The sequence below is a fragment of the Lagenorhynchus albirostris genome, chromosome 4, assembly GCF_949774975.1.
Source record: "Lagenorhynchus albirostris chromosome 4, mLagAlb1.1, whole genome shotgun sequence".
Lineage (NCBI taxonomy): Eukaryota > Metazoa > Chordata > Mammalia > Artiodactyla > Delphinidae > Lagenorhynchus > Lagenorhynchus albirostris.
Genome location: NC_083098.1, coordinates 61953223 through 61974858, shown reverse-complemented (window position 1 = coordinate 61974858; position 21636 = coordinate 61953223). Strand labels below are relative to the sequence as shown.

At 34.8% G+C, this 21636-nt stretch overlaps 1 protein-coding gene across 1 annotated transcript; it reads right to left on the bottom strand.

Moving 5' to 3' along the window:
* Positions 1 to 678: 678 nt before the first annotated feature.
* SULT1E1 (sulfotransferase family 1E member 1) lies at positions 679 to 21353 on the bottom strand. Its single transcript, XM_060147250.1, has 7 exons — positions 21197 to 21353; positions 19255 to 19380; positions 18157 to 18254; positions 7967 to 8093; positions 5745 to 5839; positions 2675 to 2855; positions 679 to 791 (listed from the first exon to the last, which is right to left on the bottom strand). The coding sequence occupies exons 1-7, from the start codon at positions 21345 to 21347 to the stop codon at positions 679 to 681; spliced, it is 891 nt and encodes a 296-aa protein (XP_060003233.1). The 5' UTR covers positions 21348 to 21353.
* Between the last annotated feature and the right edge of the window lie 283 nt (positions 21354 to 21636).

The following is a 21636-nucleotide window of genomic DNA, read 5'->3' as shown; positions in this document are numbered from 1 at the left end:
TATTATCTTGTGTATATGACAGAAATAATACTAAAGCATAACTATATCAAATTAGCTAAAGACATTCAAGCATAAATAACACTCGTTGGGATTATTTATAAAGGTCTGGAAATCAGTTCTGTTATGCCCCAAATTTACATTAAACTAAGGTAAATTCCAAATTAAGCCATTTTGCAGAAAGTGAAAGAAAATATCAGGAAGGAAATAACAGATCTATTTATACCCTCATATTTATTTATTCTTTAGTTCTTTCTGTCAAGGTTTTCAAATTCCATGTAAATATATATATTTATGCATATATGTATATAAATATATATATATATATATATATATACTAAATGTACTAACGAATGGAAAAAAGTAACAACAAAGTTAAAGAATTTGGAATGTTTGGTTATTTTTGATGAGGCTTTAACAACTTCAAAAATTTGTGTGTTCCTACATCATTCTCATAGGTTATAGATTTGTGTAATAATTTGTAATAAAGAAAGAAAAGGAAAAACATTTTAAAGATAACAGCAGGGAAAAAAATCTTTCTTGCTTTTTTATATGAAGATCTCAATAATCATGTGAACTTGATCATGATCTTTCACATGACTCGCTCTCTACCAGTCTAAAATAAAAGAGGTAAGGAATGATGAGAACACTTTAATCTCAGATGTGTCAAGAAAACCCTTCCTAGATCTCGGTTCGTAACTTCAGTGTAGACCCCTTCATTTGCTGCTCATAGTGCATGTCAAATTTCTCATTTAGGGCTACTGTAAAGTAATTCTTCCAGTCTCCTGCAATCCCTGTAACAAAAGAGAAAAAAAACAGTAAATATTATGTCTTCCAGCCAGAATAATGAAATTTTCTAATATTCATCACTTTCATTAGCACTAATCAAATTTTATTCTTGTAATCCTTAATTATAGAAATAAAATATATACCATATATACTATATATTTGAGAGTGCAAGCAAGGATTTGTCCTGATTGTTAAAACAAAACAAACAGCAAATTTATTTCTCTGACCTTCCCCGTTATGCTATCAATACTTCACTTAATTTTTCTTCTCCAATTTCCTCTGAAATGCTGGGGCTCCTGAGATCCATGTTTTACCTACTCCCAAGATATTAAATATCATCTTCATGCTGATAATATTAAAATGCAGACTTACGTCTTCATATCCAAGTGCCTACCTGATATGACCACTTTCATTCCATACGAGCATCTCAAATTCACCCAGTTTAAAAATAAATTCATTTCCTTCCCTACAAAATTGCATTTTATTGGTGACCTTTTCCATAACCTGGTTAATGGCAACAGCAGGTATCCACTGCATAAACTTAACAGTTATCCTTCAACCACAATATCTAATTCTTTATTTATATTCAGACTTTCTTCATAGCCATGCCTTCTCTCCATTTCTGCTGCCAGCTACAAAGAAGCTCCTCAGCGTTTCCCACCTGTGTGTTACAATAGCCTAGCAGGCTCTTCTTTTTGCTTTTCATCACATCCAACCCTCCCCTGACAGAAGGAAGTCACCTTGTATTTTAAATTACTCAATTGTTCAATTGCCCCGTTAGCTCAAGGAGATCTAAACTTTCCCAATGACAAGACCCAAAAAGCAGAAGATAGAAAATGTGTCTTGAGAATCATGTGGGGTCTGAAAGTATAACAGTACAAAGCCCTTTACAAACATGGCCATTATTTTAAGTTTGTTGTTTTATCTTAAAAATATATGAGGACATTATGGGAAAAGAAACTGAGATAATCTGAGGATTCAATAATTTAAATATACTCTGCATGTTAACTCTCTTTCATGTGTGCCCTATTTTCACCCAGTGGCAGGTTTGTTATTCCAATTGTTTAAAAAATCCCTGACCCTCTCAATGACAATTTGGTTCCAAGAGCAAGATTTTCTCTGTTCTGTTTCTGCTTCACATATCAGTAAGACTGGATGTCCCAATACTCTGCATATCCTACATGCCTTTGGATTTATAAACTGACTATATCTCATCAAGACCACCATGCCTCCTCCCAATAGATGTCACTTCATTGTATTTTGATATTTTTGCTAAGCCAAGCTGTATTTACCACTAAGTGTTTTGAAACTTAGTCTTTTTTAAAACAACTTTATTGAGGTCTAATTTATATACAGAGAACTGTACATATTTAAAGTATACAATTTGATAAGTTTGGAAATTTGCCATTTAGTCTTGAAAAATGCCTTCCACTTGGTTAAGAAAAAGCTGACTAATTGTTCTAAGCTTGTTTCTTCATCTCAAAATTAGATTATAATAGAATTTTCTCTTAACTCTTGCATTAGAATTTAAAAAAAATTAGAATTTACAATTTATATGATGTATGTGATGCAGCACCAAGGCACAAAGACTTAATAAGTAATAGCTAGTAGAGTGTGGTATTAGTGCTAGTACTGAGGCTGGGGTGGCTGCTGGTCATTCTTAATATAATTTGCTGCATATACAAAGTAATCAACAAGTAATAGTAATTTATTAGTAGTAGTACTAATATTTTATGCTTCTGCAGAACTGGTCACTCAAATGTGAAACATCTCTGAAGAAAACAAGCAGGGTCCACAGGCATGAATAGACCTTAATAGATGTTTGCCTATAACTATTTCAACTTATGATTTCCTACAGCAATGGAGGCAAATAACATGACTATCTCACCCTTTCTCATGAAGGGAGATACTTTTTGGTTCATGACTTCATCCGGTAGCATTGTGTAATTGGTAGATGGATTGTTCTTCATCTCCTGGAATGAAGTGTGTTTTATAATCTTGTCCACAAGCTCATCTGATGCCTTCCTTCCCAGAAATTCTATCAATTTCATCACCTCTTTTCTGATATTCTAAGAAGAAAAAAATATTTTGAAGACTCAGTTACTAAAATTGAATACATTACTTTGTGGATAAAAAAGGACACAGAAAGAAAACTTTTCTTCCCTCCTCTTCCCCCCACTGATATTGGAATTAGGATTCTAGTGAGCAAAAACATTTCTTGGGGAAGTGGTATTTTTTAACTTCTCTAAGCATAATTTTCCTCATTCATAAAATGAACATAAAAGAAACTTCAAAGATTTTTAGAACACTAAATGAGATGCTGTTTATAAAATATTTATTTTAGTCATTTATGCATAATACATGCTCAATAAATACTATCTATGAATATAATATACACTCTTAAAGACTACAGTCCCCTTTGACAGATCAAGTTTGAGGTTGAAAATATGCAGACAGCTTTCAGTTTTCTTTTAATTTATTGATGTAACTAGTGAGAAGCAAAGGAACCAGAAAGATTAAGAAAGGGTGTAAAAAGTCAAATACTCAACATGGAACAATATCAGATTTTCATGAACCATAGCTACAAACATCCCCATCTCTAGTCACTTCTATAGCATACCCTATTATTCGGCTTAATCATTCAATGCAATGATTCTCAAAACCAACTATAATGCTTATTCTGGTATATAGTTCCCTTTACACAGAATGCTGTTCTCTAATTCTCTGTTCTACAAATTACAGCTTGCCTGTCAAACTTCAGCTTAAGTATCACCTTCTTTGGGATAATTTCCTCGACTATTCCAATTTGAGTTAGATAACTCTATTTTTGCTCCCGTAAATCCCTATATAAATCCATTGTACCATATACGTATTCTCACGTTTTTTATTTACTTGTTTTCCACAAAAAAAGGTAGTATCTCTACATAACAAGGTTACTGTCTTTTTCTCTTTCTACTTGATATGTTGTAGAAACAAGAGAAAACATTTATTCTTCTGTTCCTCATTCACTCAAATAGAGAAGAAACATAAACACGGCCATTTTTGACCAAAATAGGGAGTAAATAGACATGAACAATTTGGAAGGGTGAAATGGTTGGATTAACTAATACATTTTTTTGTGTGCCTTTTAAATTTACTGTCTTCAATATTCTCGTTACAGAACACAAATTTAAGTAATAAAATAAACTATAGATCATGGCTGCTTCTCATTCCAATTTGTTCTGTGTTAAATTCTATCAAGAAGTAATAATTCAGTTTCTAAAATAATACTTATGATTTTATTTTAAATTTGTCCTCATCAAAACAACTCTAGAATTACTGCCACATGAATCTTAATAATTGTGCAAAGATGTGGATAAGACATGGATATCAATTGCTTTCTTGGTACTAATAAAGAATAAATAAATAAATAAATAAAGAAGATATTTCTTACCCTTTAATAAAAAGACCCAGTAATTTGTCTTTCATTTTAAAATTATTTGATATGTGCACATATGTGCTTTAAAGAATAAAAATCAATATAGCACCCTTACCTACTACCGAATGTATGCAATAAGACATTCATAATTGGTTGAGTTTTTCCATTTGCAAGTTTCCAACTTCATTCTTTTCATTCTCCATTCCAATTTCCACAAACAACAACAAACTTGCTATCCTGAAATTGACCTAATCAATCCTGTGCTTTACTCTGTAGATTTGAGGCTCATGTATGTAACCCTAGACAACATATGGTTTGGTTTTACCCAATTGATGTGCACATTTGAAATGTATTCCTTTTCATTGCAATATAATATTTAATTGTAGAATAATAGTATATATCGTGTATTGATTCCTGAATATATGTATATTTGGGTTGTTTCCAATTTTTATGGTCATGGGGAATGTTGCTATGAAGGTTGCTGTATATATAAACTACTACACACAAGTCAGTGTTTCTCAAGAGCATATATCTACTAGTGGAATTCCTGAGTCTTAAATTATGTGCATGTTTGCCCTCCCTAGGTAACACATTGTTTCCATAGTGTTTGTATATTTTTATACTCTTAACAGAAATGTGTTACTTCTCACTAACATACATCCTGACTGGTATTTATTATTGTCAGACTTTTTAATTGCTGTCAATCTGGTGGATGTGAAAAGGCATCCTAGTAATTTTTATTTTGAATTACCCTGATTATTAAAAAAGCTGGAAAAAAAACAGATTATGAAGAAATTGTGATATCCTCACTCTTTTTCATATTGTTGTTCCAGCATTCTCTTTACTCTCTTCTTCTGGAAGTTTGAGTTGATATATGTGAGACCTTGTTAATCTATCTTATATATTCATTACCTCTTCTGAAGTATTCTGTTTATCTCACTGTGGTACATCCTGTGGACTTTCCTCAGCATCATCTTCTACATTAATAATTCACTATTTAGCCATGTCTTATCTGTTATTTAAACTATGTTTTAATTTTCTAATTTTAGTTTTTAAAATTTATTTTAGAAATTCTATTTTGCTGGGGGGTTTTCAAAATCTGCTTTATCAATTTTAGTAATCTCTTGTTTCTTTGTAAAATTTTTAATTTCTTCTTTTGTTTCTTTAAATATGTTCAGCATAGTTATTTTATGGTCCTTGTCTGATAATTCCTACCTCTATGGATTTGGAGACCAGTTAACTCTTCTTGCCCATTGTGATTCCTTGTGTGCATATGTGTGTGCATGTTGTTGTTGTTTTGTTTTATGAACTCAAATTCCTTCTTTTATCTTTGGTAAATTTTTGAGACTTGGGTTTATATGTATTCACTTACAGAAGGTTTTTATTTACTAGCTTCAAATCTGTGCTAAAGTATCTGGATTATTTTAACTTTTGGAGTTGGCTGCATCATTTATTTAAAGGCAGAATTTTGTATTTACCATGGTGTCAAATTCTAACATTTTGAGAATTACTAAGTTGCCATATGTTTTGAGTTTCTCACCTCCTTCATGTCTTCATAGAAAAGAAATAGCACTTGTGGATTCTCTCTCTTTTCCCACCAAGATTTTGTGTGTTCATACCAGGAACCATAAGGAACTAAAATTAGAGAGAAAAATAATGTGAGGACATAGCATCATCTTTATATAGCTTGAAAATGAGTCTTCAGACAAAGAAATATAAATAAATGATCATGGAATGAAAACTAGAGATCAGCTGCACATCTGAAGCAAATTTCTCTGCAGCAAAAGCAGCACAGTATGTTGAATAAACTATATACAGAAACATATTCCCAACTTTCATTATTATGACATGGTTTATGACTCAGAGGAAAAGTGAAGGAAGACTCCATCCATTTGATTCAGAGCTTATGAAAGCATTTTTGAAAATGGTGTGTGTGTGTGTGTGTGTGTTTGTGAAATCAGGTTGTTAGTGAAATGAGTTGAGTAGTGGAATTATCAACATTATTATGATCAGAATTCAGTCCAGGTCTCATATGTACCATTTAAAAACTAGCTTTGTGGCTTCCCTGGTGGCGCAATGGTTGAGAGTCCGCCTGCCGATGCAGGGGACACGAGTTCGTGTCCCGATCCGGGAAGATCCCACATGCCGCGGAGCGGCTGGGCCCGTGAGCCATGGCTGCTGAGCCTGCGCGTCCGGAGCCTGTGCTCCGCAACGGGAGAGGCCACAACAGTGAGAGGCCTGCGTACCGCAAAAACAAACAAACAAACAAAAAAACTAGTTTTGGTAACTGAAGCTAGCAGCTATATAATTTTTGTTACACCACTCACAGTTTAAATGGTAAGAGGTGCCCTCTTAGGGACGCTTAGTATCATTCTCACTCTAAAAAATTAGAAGATTTTGGAGATGATGTGGTATGACCATATACGGTTTCTTCCTTTCTCTTCCCTCATCTTCTCTCACATATATCCAAGTATTTTACCCAGTAAAAAGCTGACATGATAATATAATGATGTGTGAGTCAAAGTACTCTGCTTTGCATTAAATCATTACATACCTCTTCTGTTCTTTGACTCTACCGACAATTTATTTATTTATTTATTTATTTATTTATTTAGTATAGTTGGCTTACAATATTATAGTGGTTGTACAACATAGTGATTCAATATTTTAATAGATTATACACCGTAAAGTTATAATCAAATATTGACTATATTCCCTATGTTGCCCATTACTTCCCTGTGACTTATTTATTTTATAACTAGCAGCTTGTACCTCATAATCCCCTTCATCTATTTTGCCCCTCCCTATCCCCCTCCCCCGTGGTAAACACTAGTTTGTTTTCTGTATATGTGGGTAGGTCTGTTTCTGTTTTGTTACATTTATTTCTTTACAGAAAAAGTCATATAATGATTTTTATAGTGATCTTATTCGTTCATTTTGCAGAGGTACATTATCTTTCTCTGCCTTATAACACCTGTTTGATAATCTTGAGGCATGTATTTTATTCATGATGCTTTAGCATAAAATTTTCCAAATGTAGAGATAAGCATAATGCACATATACCACATTTTCATTGAGTCAATATTAAATTTTGTGGATATAAAAATGGTGTTATTATCTTTTTTCCTTACAATTATTACTACAGGATTAGAATGGCCTTCTTTAGTTAATACTAGATTCTCCTGAACCCTTTATTTCTCAAATTTGAATACTCAAGTTGCTTTAGTTGGGAGTTAAATAAAAAGACAAAATTTCCCAGAATTTCTGCTCAGGTAACTCTTACACTGTTCTGAGAAATCTAGTTGAATTATTCAGACTGCACAGTAGTTAGAATGAGTAAGAACTTTGTAGATATTCAGACTTCTTTGTGAATTCTGGCCCCATGTAGTATCTGAAATTTTTCTTAGAAACAAATGAACATTTTCTCTCCTCTGTCTTTTTCCCCTCTTGTTCAATGAAGTTGAAATAACACACTGTGAAGTGCTTCTGTAATAAAAAGAGATGAGAGAGAATTGGACACACATACATTTGTATACTTATTTGTAGGCACCAAACTAGAGTATCCAGGTTCTGCAATTTTCCATCCGTATCTGGAAACTCTATGCTTGTTCTAAAGTTCAAGGCCTTCTAGAATTTCTGTGTTTTAATTAAGGACTAGGAAGGATAACAGACCAGAACGGACCACAAAAATTTTTGCCCAGAGATGCCATTTGTCTTGTATCATTTACCTTGAAAGAATTCAGAAAAAGAAACTGTTCATACCTTCTCCATCCATGAATTTTTCCACAAAATCTTGAAAAGAACCAGGATCTGGATTAGCAGTCACCATTAAAAAGAAATAGTAATAAGAAACAACCACATCCTTGGCATTCCGGCAAACATAGATGATCTAAGAAGATGAAATTAGATATTAAATCAGCTAATATTTTTCAAATATAGTCTCACCAAGATTTAAAAAGGAAATGTTTATGTTTTCAACTATAAACATAACACATATTTATTGTAGAAATATATAAAATATATAAAATTATAAAGAAGAAAACTCCTTAAATAATCTAAAGTGACAGCATCTTTTGCATTGTTGTTCAATGTTAGCTCTCACTTTTCATTTTTGTGCCATATTCATTTTTATTTCACATATTTCATTTGAGTGTCTCAAATTCCATTGATATAAAATGGATGAGGCAGATTATTATCCCCAATTTATAAGTACAGAAACTAAACTGAAGCTTAGTCAGAATACATGGTTGAGAATAAATGTACCCAATGAGAGTAAAAAGTCTTCTGGCCTTTATGCTACACCACTATTCCTTATAGCAATAAAAAAAAAAAGTCCTGTTATTTTCTTGCTTGCAATCTTGAAGAAAAAATCATGTTTATGAGGTTCTTTTTAAGTGCATGTTGCTGTCAGTGAAAAAATATAATCTTCACTCACACCTTGTTTAGTTTCCATTTTATATAGCAAGGAAACATCAATAAATGAACAGACAGGAAGCCTTGGTTTTAGACGCTGGTTCTGGCACTAATTTCTACCATCTTGTGCAAAGCACCAATCATTTTGGACCTACATTTTCTATCTACTAAACAAATGAGTTACATCAGATCGTTACAGTCTTTTCTAGGTCAGACACTCAGTGCTGCCAGAAAAGAGCTGCAAAAGTAAACTTCATCTCTCTGGTCTTCCACTTCCTCCTTCAGGCACCTGAGAAATGCCATTGGGAATGGCTGCTCTTGACTCTCCACTCTTTCCTGGATATGATTAGGCTCATAACCTGTCTTACTAAAGTTAATACATTTTCAAACAATTTTAAAGAAATCTTTTTGTTTACTCTAAGAAGTATGGTTTTCATTTTTAAGGTCCCACTATAAAACGCTCCAAATGCTACAGTAAATAAAGCGAACTTTCTTTTCTCATCAAAGCTATCATTAGCCATATTGAACTTTTCCAACCTTACTTAAAACTCTCCCTAGTCCTTTTTGCCTATTAGCTGAATGGAACTCTTTGCCACTATTTCCAACACTTTACTTCATAATTTTCATCCCTTTTTTTATTCATGCTTTTCCCTCTGTCTTGAATATTCTCTGCATCTCAAAATACTATCCATGGATTGGTTTAAGATGGAGGAGTACAAAGATGTGTTCTTACTCTCTCTTCCAAGAGCACCAGAATCACAACTAACTGCTGAACAATCATTGACAGGAAGACAGAAAGACAAAGAAAGATACCCCACCTCAAAAGACAAAGAAGCTGAAATGAGATGGTTGGAGGGGAGCAATCATAATAAGATCAAATCCCATAAATGGGGGGTGGGTGACTCACAAGCTGGAGAAAAATTATACCATAGAAGTCCACCCACTGGAGTGAAGGTCCTGAGCCCCACGTCAGGCTTCCCAACCTGGGGGTCTGGCAAAAGGAGGAGGAATTCCCAGAGAATCAGACTTTGAAGGCTAGTGGGATTTGATTGCAAGACTTAAACAGAACTGGGGGAAACAAAGACTCCACTCTTGAAGGGCACACACAAAGTAGTGTGCACATCAAGACTCAGGGGGAAGGAGCACTGACCCCACAGGAGACTGAACCAGACCTACCTGCTAGTGTTGGAGGGTCTCCTGCAGAGGTGAGGGGCATCTGTGGCTCACTGTAGGTACAAGGACACTGGCAACAGAAGTACTCCTTGGCGTGAGCCTTCCTGAAGTACACCATTAGCCCCACCAAAGGACCTGTAGGCTTCAGTCCTGGGTCACCTCAGGCCTCACAACCAACAGGGAGGCAACCCAGCCCCACCGATCAGCAGACAAATGGATTAAAGTTTTACTGAGCTCTGCCCACCAGAGCAACACCCGGCTCTACCTACCACCAGTCCCTCCCATCAGGAAGCTTGCACAACCCTCTTAGATAGCCTCATCTACCAGAGGGCAGACAGCAAAAGCAAGAAAAACAGCAATCCTGAGCCTGTGGAAAGAAAACTACATTCACAGAAACACAGACAAAATGAAAAGGCAGAGGACTATGTACCAGATTAAAGAACAAGATAAAACCCCAGATAAACAACTAAATGAAGTGGAAATAGGCAACTTTCCAGAAAAAGAATTCAGAATAATGACAGTGAAGATCAGCCAGGACCATGGAAAAAGAATGGAGGCAAATATTGAGAATATACAAGAAATGTTTAACCAAGACCTAGAAGAATTAAAGAACAAACACCTAGAAGAATTAAAGAACAAACAAACAGAGAAGAACAATACAATAACTGAAATGAAAAATACACTAGAAGGAATCAATAACAAAATAACTGAGGCAGAAGAACAGATAAGTGACCTGGAAGACAGAATGGTGGAATTCACTGCTGCGGAACAGAATAAAGAAAAAAGAATGAAAATAAATGAAGACAGCCTAAGAGACCTCTGGGACAACATTAAATGCACCAACATTCGAATTATAGGGGTCTCAGAAGGAGAAGAGTGAGAGAAACGATCCAAGAAAATTCTTGAAGAGGTTATAGTCGAAAACTTCCCTAACATGGGAAAAGAAATAGCCACCCAAGTCCAGTAAGTGCAGAGAGTCCCAGGCAAGATAAACCCATGGAGAAACATGCAGAGACACATAGTAATCAAATCAACAAAAATTAAAGACAAAGAAAAATTATAAAAACATTAGGGGAAAAATGACAAATAACATACAAGGGAACTACCATAAGGTTAACAGCTGATTTCTTAGCAGAAACGCTACAAATCAGAAGGGAGTGACATGATATACTTAAAGTGATGAAACAGAAGAACCTACAACCAAGATTACTCTACCTGGCAAGCATCTCATTAAAATTTGATGGAGAAATCAAAAGCTTTACAGACAAGCAAAAACTAAGAGAATTAAGCACCACCAAAACAACTCTATAACAAATGCTAAAGGAACTTCTCTAAGTGGAAAACACAAGAGAATAAAAGGACCTACAAAACAAACCCAAAACAATTAAGAAAATGGTAATAGGAACATACATATTGATAATTACCGTAAATATGAATGGATTAAGTGCTCCAACCAAAAGACACAGGCTTACTAAATGGATGCAAAAACAAGACCCATCTATATGCTTTCTACAAGAGACCCAATTCAGATCTAGGGACACATACAGACTGAAAGTGAGGGAATGGAAAAAGATATTCCATGTAAATGGAAATCAAAAGAGAGCTGGAGTAGCAATACTCATATCAGATAAAATGGACTCTAAAATAAAGAATGTTACAAGAGACAAGAAAGGACACTACATAATGATCAAGTTATCGATCCAAGAAAAAGATATAACAATTGAAAATATTTATGCACCCAAACAAAGGAGCACCTCAATACAAAAGGCAAATGCTAACAGCTATAAAAGAGGAAATTGACAGTAACACAACAATAGTGGGGGACTTTAACGCCTCACTTTCACCCATGGACAGATCATCCAGACAGAAAATTAATAAGGAAACACAAGCTTTAAATGACACAATAGACCAGATAGATTAAATTGATATTTATAGGACATTCCATTCAAAAACAGCTGATTACACTTTCTTCTCAAGTGCACATGGAACATTCTCCAGGATAGATAACATCTTGGGTTACAAATCAAGCCTTGATAAATTTAAGAAAATTGAAATCACATCAAGCATCTTTTCCAACCACAGTGCAATGAGATTAGGAATCAATTACATGGAAAAAAACATAAAAAACACAAACACGTGGAAGCTAAGCAATACGTTACTAAATAACCAAGAGATCACTGAAGTAATCAAAGAGGAAATCAAAAAATACCTAGAGACAAATGACAATGGAAACACGACAATCCAAAATGTATGGGATGCAGCAAAAGCAGTTCTAAGAAGGAAGTTTATAGCAATACATTCCTACATCAAGAAACAAGAAAAATCTCAAAACACAATGTAACCTTACACCTAAAGTAACTAGAGAAAGAAAACAAACAAAACCCAAAGTTAGTAGAAGGAAAGAAATCATAAAAATCAAAGCAAAAATAAATGAAATAGAAACAAAGAAAACAATAGCAAAGATCAATAAAACTAAAACGTGGTTCTTTGAGAACATAAACAAGATTGATAAAACTTTAGCCAGACTCATCAAAGAAAAGAGGGAGAGGACTCAAATCAATAAAATTAGAAATGAAAAAGGAGAAGTTACAATGGACACCACAGAAATACAAAGCATCATGAGACTACTGCAAGGAACTCTATGCCAATAAAATGGACAACCTGGAAGAAATGGACAAATTCTTAGAAAGGTATAGCCTTCCAAGACTGAACCAGGAAGAAATAGAAAATATGAACAGAACAGGCACAAGTAATGAAATTGAAAATGTGATTTTAAATCTTCCAACAAACAAAAGTCCAGGACCAGATGGCTTCACGGGTGAATTCTATCAAAGATTTAGAGAACAGCTAATACCCATCCTTCTCAAAGTCTTCCAACAAATTTCAGAGGAAGGGACATTCCCAAGCTCATTCTATGAGGCCACCATCACGCTGATACCAAAACCAGACAAAGATATTACAAAAAAAAGAAAATTACAAACCAATAACACTGATGAATATAGAGGCAAAAATCCTCAACAATATACTAGCAAACAGAATCCAACAATACATTAAAAGGATCATATACCACGATCAAGTGGGATTTATCCCAGGGAGGCAAGGATACTTCAATATACACAAATCAATCAATGTGATACATCATATTAACAAGCTGGAGAATAAAAACCATATGATCATATCAATAGATGCAGACAAAGCTTTTGACAAAATTCAACACCAATTTATGATAAAAAAAAAACTCTCCAGAAAATGGGCATAGAGGGAACCTACCTCAACAAAACAAAGGCCATATATGGCAAACACATAGCAAACATCATACACAATGGTGAAAAACTGAAAGCATTTCCTCTAAGATCAGGAACAAGACAAGGATATCCACTCTTGCCACCATTATTCAACATAGTTTTGGAAGTCCTAGCCATGGCAATCAGAGAAGGAAAAGAAATAAAAGGAATACAAATTGGAATAGAAGTAAAATTGTCACTGTTTGCAGATGACATGATATTATACATTTAGAATCCTAAAGACGCCACCAGAAAACTACTAGAGCTAATCAATTAATTTGGTAAAGTAGCAGGATACAAAATTAATGCACAGGGCTTCACTGGTGGTGCAGTGGTTGAGAGTCCGCCTGCCGATGCAGGGGGCACGGGTTCATGCTCCGGTCCAGGAAGACCCCACATGCCATGGAGCGGTAAGGCCCATGAGTCATGGAAGCTGAGCCTGCGCCTCTGGAGCCTGTGCTCTGCAACGGGAGAGGCCACAGCAGTGAGAGGCCCGCATACCAAAAAAAAAAAAAAAAAAAAAAATTAATGCACAGAAATCTCTTGCATTCCTACACACTAACAATGAAAGATCAGAAAGAGAAATCAAGAAAATAATATCATTCACCATTGCAACAAAAAGAATAAAATACCTAGGAATACACCTACCTGAGGAGGCAAAAGATCTGTGTTCAGAAAACTATAAGAAACTGATGAAAGAAATCAAAGATGACACAAACAGATGGAGAGATATAGTATGTTCTTGGATTGGAAGAATCAATATTGTGAAAATAGCTATACTACCCAAAGCAATCTACAGATTCAATGCAATTCCTATCAAATTACCAATGGCATTTTTTACAGAACTAGAACAAAACATCTTAAAATTTGTATGGAGACACAAAGGACCCCATATAGCCAAAGTAGTCTTGAGGGAAAAAAAAACGGAGCCGGAGGAAGCAGATCCCTGAGTTCAGACTATACTACAAAGCTACACTAATCAAGACAATATGGTACTGGCACAAAAACAGAAATATAGATCAGTGGAACAGGATAGAAAGCACAGAGATAAACCCATGCACCTATGGTCAACTAATCTATGACAAAAGAAGCAAGGATATACAATGGAGAAAAGACAGTCTCTTCAATAAGTGGTGCTGGGAAAACTGGACAGCTACATGTAAAAGAATGAAATTAGAGCACTCCCTAACACCATACACAAATAAACTAAATAAATAAAACAAAATGGATTAAAGACGTAAATGTAAGCCTGGACACTATAAAACTCTTAGAGGAAAACATAGGAAGAACACTCTTTGACATAAATCACAGCAAGATCTTTTTTGACCCATCTCCTAGAGTAATGGAAATAAAAACAAAAATAAACAAATGGGACCTAATGAAACTTAAAAGCTTTTGTGCAGCAAAGGAAACTATAAACAAGACAAAAAGACAATCCTCTGAATGGAAGAAAGTATTTGCAAATGAATCAATGGACAAAGGATTAATCTCCAATATATATAAACAGCTCATTCAGCTCAATATTAAAAAAAACAAAAACCCAATCAAAAAATGGGCAGAAGGCCTAAATAGACATTTCTCCAAAGAAGACATACAGATGGCCAAAAGGCACATGAAAAGCTGCTCAACATCACTAATTATTAGATAAATGTAAATCAAAACTACAGTGAGGTATTACCTCACACTGGTTAGAATGGCATCATCAGAAAATCTACAAGCAATAATTGCTGGAGAGGGTGTGGAGAAAAGGGAACCCTCTTGCACCGTTGGTGGGAATATAAATTGATGCAGCCACTATGGAGAGCAGCATGGACGTTCCTTAAAATACTAAAAATAGAATTACCATATGACCCAGCAATCCCACTACTGGGCGTATACCCAGAGAAAACCATAATTCAAAGAGACACATGCACCCCAATGTTCATTGCAGCACTATTTGCATTAGACAGGTCATAGAAACAACCTAAATGCCCATCAACAGATGAATGGAAAAAGATGTGGTACAATGGAATATTACTCAGCCATAAAAAGGAACGAAATTGGGTCATTTGTAGAGACATGGATGGACCTATAGACTGTCATACAGAGTGAAGTATGTCAGAAAGAGAGAAACAAATATCCTATATTAACGCATATATGTGGAATCTTGAAAAATGGTACAGATGAACCGGTTTGCAAGGCAGAAATAGAGACACAGATGTAGAGAATAAACATATGGACACCAAGAGGGGTAAGCAGGGTGCGGGTGGTGGTGGGATGAATTGGGAGATTGGGATTGACTTATATATACTAATATGTATAAAATAGACAACTAATAAGAACCTGCTGTATAAATAAATTAATTAAATTAAATAAAAAAATACTATCCATATTTAAACCTTTGCTCCAAGTCCTCCATAAAAGTTTTTATTCTCCAGGATGTGGGGCGGGGGAAGGTGGGAAGTTAAAGCAATTCCTCTTTCCTTAAACTTCCATCAGTTTGTCTTATCTCTTTTTTGGAAGATCCTATTCTCTTCCCTAACTTTTCACTGCACATGCTCTTCCTGCCTTCGAGGTAAATCTAGGTCTTTCCACTCACTTCTCTCAAGTCAAAGTTTCTAGTTTGCCCACAATTCACTTGGGATCATAATCTATCTTAAAATTCCTACACTTGAAAAACCCCTGATCCTATAATAATTCATACTTCAACCAGCTGTGACATTTTTAAGCTTGTGGTCATTCCCTTGTTTTAACTGAAGATTTGAACACCTGCCTTATAGTGTTACTCTCCATACCAAAACTTTTCACCACACTGTATAATTTTAGTGTCTGTATGCATGAACCATCTGATTCTCTAGGTTCATGTGGTCATTGATCATTACCTCTATTTTACTTCAACTAACAATATTTTTAGCCAAATCTTGAAACTTGTCAGTACCCTAAAGTTTCTGAAGGCTTGTCCTTGAGCACCATGTTTTCTTCCAAGACAGTCCTGTTTCTTTATTCTTTCTTTCTTATCAGGAATATACCTCTTCTGCAACAACTCCAAGTTCTCAAGTTTATTGGCCTCAATTGTTTCTTTTATCTATTAGCCTGTTCCCTTTTTTTTTTTTTACTTTCTTCTTTTTTATCACTTAAAGTTTCTAGTCCAACACTCCAAACACACTTTTACCAAGAGTCTCAATCCACTTCTCTTCTTGTCTACCAGTGAATCACCCTGGAAGTACTCAGGATGTGAATCCATCCAGTTTTCTCCTAGTCTTTGATGATCTCTGAGATGATCAGCAGTTTTGTGAAGACTGAGGCTATTATAAAGGTACAGTATGTATTTTCATTTAAAAGTAAAGGGGGGGAATTCCCTGGTGGCACGGTGGTTAAGAATCCACCTGCCAATGCAGGGGACATGGGCTGAAGCCCTCGTCTGGGAAGATCCCGCATGCCATGGAACAACTAAGCCCATGTGCCATAGCTACTGAGCCTACATGCCACAACTACTGAAGCCTGCGAGCCTAGAGCCCATGCTCTACAACAAGAGAAGCCACTGCAATGAGAAGCCTGTGCACTGCAATGAAAAGTAGTCCCCGCTCGCTGCAACTAGAGAAAGCCTGCGCACAGAAATGAAGACCCAACACAGCCAAAGATAAATAAATTTATAAATAATATACTTTTTTAATTTTTAAAAATAAATAAATAAAGGGGTAACATCAAGGCTTCATCCCATTCTCAAAAGAAAAAAAGTAACTTGGCCAAATCTCTTGAAAAAATAGTAATCACATGTTTCCCAAAAGATACATGAATAATGTTTATTAAAGAGAGAGCTCTTGTGTATGGAATGATTTCAGCAGCATGTATGTGATCTTTCTAAGATTGCCTATGATAAAAACAAACAAACAAACAAACAAAAACCATTGGAATCTTCAAAATTTTGCACCATGGATCTCCAGAAAATGTCATATATGCCCTGTTACGTCAGTGTACAAAATGGAAATGTTTCATGACTCAGATCCCCTTTTTGTCAATAATGACTACGCATAGTACTTTAATATCATATATGTTTAGTATGGGTCATAGTGTGTCCTAATAAAGCTAGTAAGGTCTTGAGAAATGGCTTCAGTGTTTTAAGACAATGTTTTGCCTGTACTTTAGGATTCCATGTATTATTCTTTCTAAAAAGCAAAATTGATCATATAAATCAGCAGCTTAATATGGCTGTAACTCCTCATTATCATCAAAGTGGAACCCAAACTTTCTAAATTGGCTTCCATATCTGTTATAAACAAACCCAGCTTATCTCCCTTCACTCATCCAGCCAGTATGGACACTCAGCTTTCCAGCTAAATTGAACTGGTTTCACATCCCACCTTGGGTTGCCTCTGGGATTATATAGACTAATTCCTATACATCCTTCATATATCAACTGAGATGTTACTTGCTCCTGGATAACTTCTCTGCCCTCAATGTCTAGGCTAGAATTCTTCTCCTACTTGACTTATAGTACCTTATGTATTGTTTCTTTATTTGTCACTTTCCCCCTGTGGACCATGTGCCCATGAAGACAAGGATTGCATGCATCTTATTAATTGTCATATTGCTGGCTCAGGATAGGCACTCAGTAAATAATTATTATGTTATTTTTGTCTGGTTTGTCCTTGTCTAGTTCATTTGCATGCCTCACAATGCCAAGCACAATAGTTTTCAAAAAGAGTATATTGAATGCAATTACTAATAACAGCAAATACAAAAGTAGCTACCATATATTATTTATAACATGCTAGGTACTATGTTAAGCACTTTACAAGAATTATTTTAGTTAATCCTTATAACAACTCTATGCGGAATGCAATTATTATCTCTCTTTTATAGATGAGGAAACTGAAGCTTAGATAGTTTACCTGTTTTTCTCAGAATTACCTCTGGAGTTAGAACTGAAATCTAAACTCTTTGACTATACTGACTATGATCCACATTTTAAAAATGTCTATAGATTCAATGAAGGAATAAGTAAACAAGTGTGTATAAGACACAGTTAGGATGTTACATAACTTTATCATTGTAAAATTCTTTGAGTTCGGTGAAGTTCTAATAACACTTTACTCTGGTTACCTTACAGTTCTTTTCCCAAAATGAGGCTGGAAGAAGCTCAGGTGGCAGATGAGACTTCACTATTCTAGGAGATGCCATCTGTTTTAATTGTTTTACTCCTAATTTTTTAAAAAAACAAAAGTTAGACAACTTCAAAAATTATAAATATTTATATGGATTTTCATAGATTAAAAAAATAAAAGTAACTATATACTCTATATTGTTTTCATAATAATAATACATATTCACTATGACAGAAGTTTAGGTAGAGAAAATTATAGAGAAAAAATAGATCAAATAAAATTTCACCTTTGAAAAAAATCATTATTAACGTTTTGGTAAGCATCCTTCCATACAAAGATGTCTATACGCCCAGACTCACAGCCATACAAATACCACACACACAGATGAAATATTTAATATCTTCTGATCGCATTTTTCTTTTCTTTTAAGATTTTTTTCATGTGGACCATTTTTGTAAGTCTTTATTTAATTTGTTATAATATTGCTTCTGTTTTATGCTTTGGTTTTTTGGCCGTGAAGCATGTGGAATCTTAGCTCCCTGACCAGGGATCAAACCCGCACCCTCTGCATTGGAAGGTGAAGTCTTAACCACTGGACAGACAAGGAAGTCCCCTAATTGCATTTTTCTCGATATATTATAGTAACACTTCAATGTCAAGAAATATATGTCATTGTAACATGTTTAATGATTTCATATCACTTTTAACTCTTCTTTTGTTGATTAACATATATATTGTTTCTAATTTTTCATAATATTAAAAGAATCTGTGATAAAAATATTTTTGCATATATCCTTGAAAATTTTATGGATATCTTCCTGGCATTTAAAGTACTGTTGCATACATCCCATAAAGAGATAAATGCTCACATATTACTAGGCTCTGCTGAAAGCATGTCAGAGCTATCCTATTCTCTCTATTCCAGGCATATGCTATACCATAAACTCTGTCAAGATTTAAAATTAAATATACATTCTTTCTTATGTAGAAGACATAATACTAATTGCCACTTTTGCTTATAGTCTCTTTCCTTGCACCATTTACATCCACACTTAAAATATGTGTATATAGCTTTTAAAATTAACTTAAGCATTACCATTCATCACCTTTTCGGTTCTGCATTCCAGGTAAGGAATTCGATTAAAAATGGCATCTTCTTTGCACTTTTCCACATCACCCTCTGTATAAATCATGTATACAATTTCACTAACCCATGTTGTGCCTGAAAAAATTAAACAAATCTGAGTTTCCCACTGATGATGCATAGCTGATGATGCAGGGAGTGATAGATTTATAGTTGGATAAAGTAGGAAGTTACCAATGCAATAGTATTTGAAAGATGCCAGAATAACCACAGGACTTAAGAAATATTTCCTCTAAAATTTAATCTTATAGGATCTTAACATAGCATCAATAAATAAAGAACATTGTAATAAGATACACCTGTGGTAGAAATCTGAATGTGTCGATGATGAATTGTGACATTGTACAATCCGATAACAGTCTTGGAACTAAATTTTTACATCTAAAAAGTAACCATGCTTTCATCCACAAATTTTCTAGATAGCTTCTATGCCTCAGGTTGAGTCCTACTACAGAGTATATAGAAAAGAATAAATCTGGTCCTTGTCCTGTGATGTTCAAAGGCCCTCTGAAAAGTCAGAAAGAATGCTCAAAAATTACAACACTTCTTTTTCCTTAAGATGTTGTAATACAGATGGTCACAGGGATTCAAAGGACTTTAAAGGAGGAACTTTGTGTGCTTCTGCTGCTGCCGTGATGTTTCCACAAGAAATGCCTTCAAGATACCATGATAATTGAGCTTAGCTTTAACAAACAATTGGCATAAATTCACAAGTTTTGTAAGGTAGGAAAGTGGTCTACCAGACAGAAAATCTGTTTGTTTGTTTTTCTTAATCAAAGGCCAGATACTTACAAATAGTAAAGAGGCAAGGAAACAAATTGGATGTAGATTATAAAGACTAAATCAGAGGCTACCTGAAGGGATGTGTGGAGATGAGCTTACAGCAGCAACCAGACACTGAGCCTAAAAAGCCTTGTAGTTCATACTAGAGTTCAAGTTGTTTTCTAAAAGTTTTTCAAAGGCATTAGCATACCTTAAGCAAGAAAGCAAGATTATCATGGTTATATTTTGGAAGAATTCCTCTAGAGCCAAAGTAAATAAAACAATGGAGTGAGGGGTCAATAAGAAAGGTGACAAGAGACCTGTAAGAGACTGACTGTGAGGCATATCTAAGAGACTAAAAGGGCAAAACACATTGATTGACTGAATATGGGAGATGCAGAAGTAAGAGAAATTGACTCTGGAGTAGCTCTCAGGTGTCCTCTTCATGTGACTGGTTTTGTGCTGACATAGATCTAGATAAGAAAGAGAAATGCAGGAGCTCTTTACAGTCAGAGTAGTCAAAGACATATTTAGTGTTTGACATACTTGTGTTAATTGGAACAGTTAGAGAAGATAGAGAGAGAGAAGATAGAGAAGAAGTCTGTACTGGACCTTTCTAATTTCTAAAGATCTAGGATTGTAAGACTCCAGAGTTATGACTAACAAGCTAATTTCAGGAAAAAAGACATTGCTTGCAAATAGAGTTTCAGAGATGGACTTTATAAAGAGGAGCTGGTTAGCTGAAAAAGTGTTAAGTTTTAAAAAATCTGTGAAAATTGCTTATACTTTGTCTATACAACAATGACATAAATGAAATAAGGTAAACACAGTGGGTAGTTTTAAATTTTAGTTATGGTTCCATATTCATCCATCTATATTATGTGATTTTCTAAAGTGGCCAACAATACCCATTTGTCAATGTGCTGCTCAAATTATAGGTACAGATTGTGGTCTTAGAATAGAGCTATCGTATGCCACTTTTTGTATGTCTATACCAAAACTGCTATATCTGTCCTTATTTAATATAGAGAATGAGTGTGGGAGGGGTGAATGGCTCAATATTTACCAGTCAAGGTGGGTTTGTCATTTCTAGGTGAAAAGGGAAAAACTTTGACCTAACAAAGAGACTTACCAGATTTGGGATAGGTGACAATGACAAGGTCATCTGGCCTTGCCTCAAATGCCTCCACATCATGCCAATATTGGATAAATTCTTTATACAGTAGAATTCCATGGATTCTGCCAAAGTAATCTAAATAGGCAGGTTTGGAAGAATTCATCATAGAGTGGTACACTGAAAGAAAAAAAGGTATGCTTTCCACTTTGTATGTACTTTAAAATGTTTTAACATTAATAATAGCCCTGTACATTGAGTTTCTCTTGGGTGTCTAGCATTTCTTAGCTGTTGAGCATATGGGGTAAATGCATATTAAAGAAGGATATAACATAGCCTTGGTGTTTTAAGAGTTTCTAATCCTATTAATAAGTCTAACATATGAAAGAATAAGTACAAAGCACAATAAAGTAAGATGTTTCAAAACTATGTACAAAATGTGTGATACATTCAACAGA

Excerpts from the sequence above, each read along its gene's own strand:
- SULT1E1 (XM_060147250.1), bottom strand. The coding sequence starts at position 21,347 with ATGATGAATTCTTCCAAACCTGCCTATTTAGATTACTTTGGCAGAATC. Across the intron at positions 19,381-21,196 it reads TGTCACCTATCCCAAATCTG|GCACAACATGGGTTAGTGAA; the intron begins GTAAGTCTCTTT and ends TAATTTTTTCAG. Across the intron at positions 18,255-19,254 it reads AACCGAAAAGGTGATGAATG|GAGTAAAACAATTAAAACAG; the intron begins GTAATGCTTAAG and ends TTAAAAAATTAG.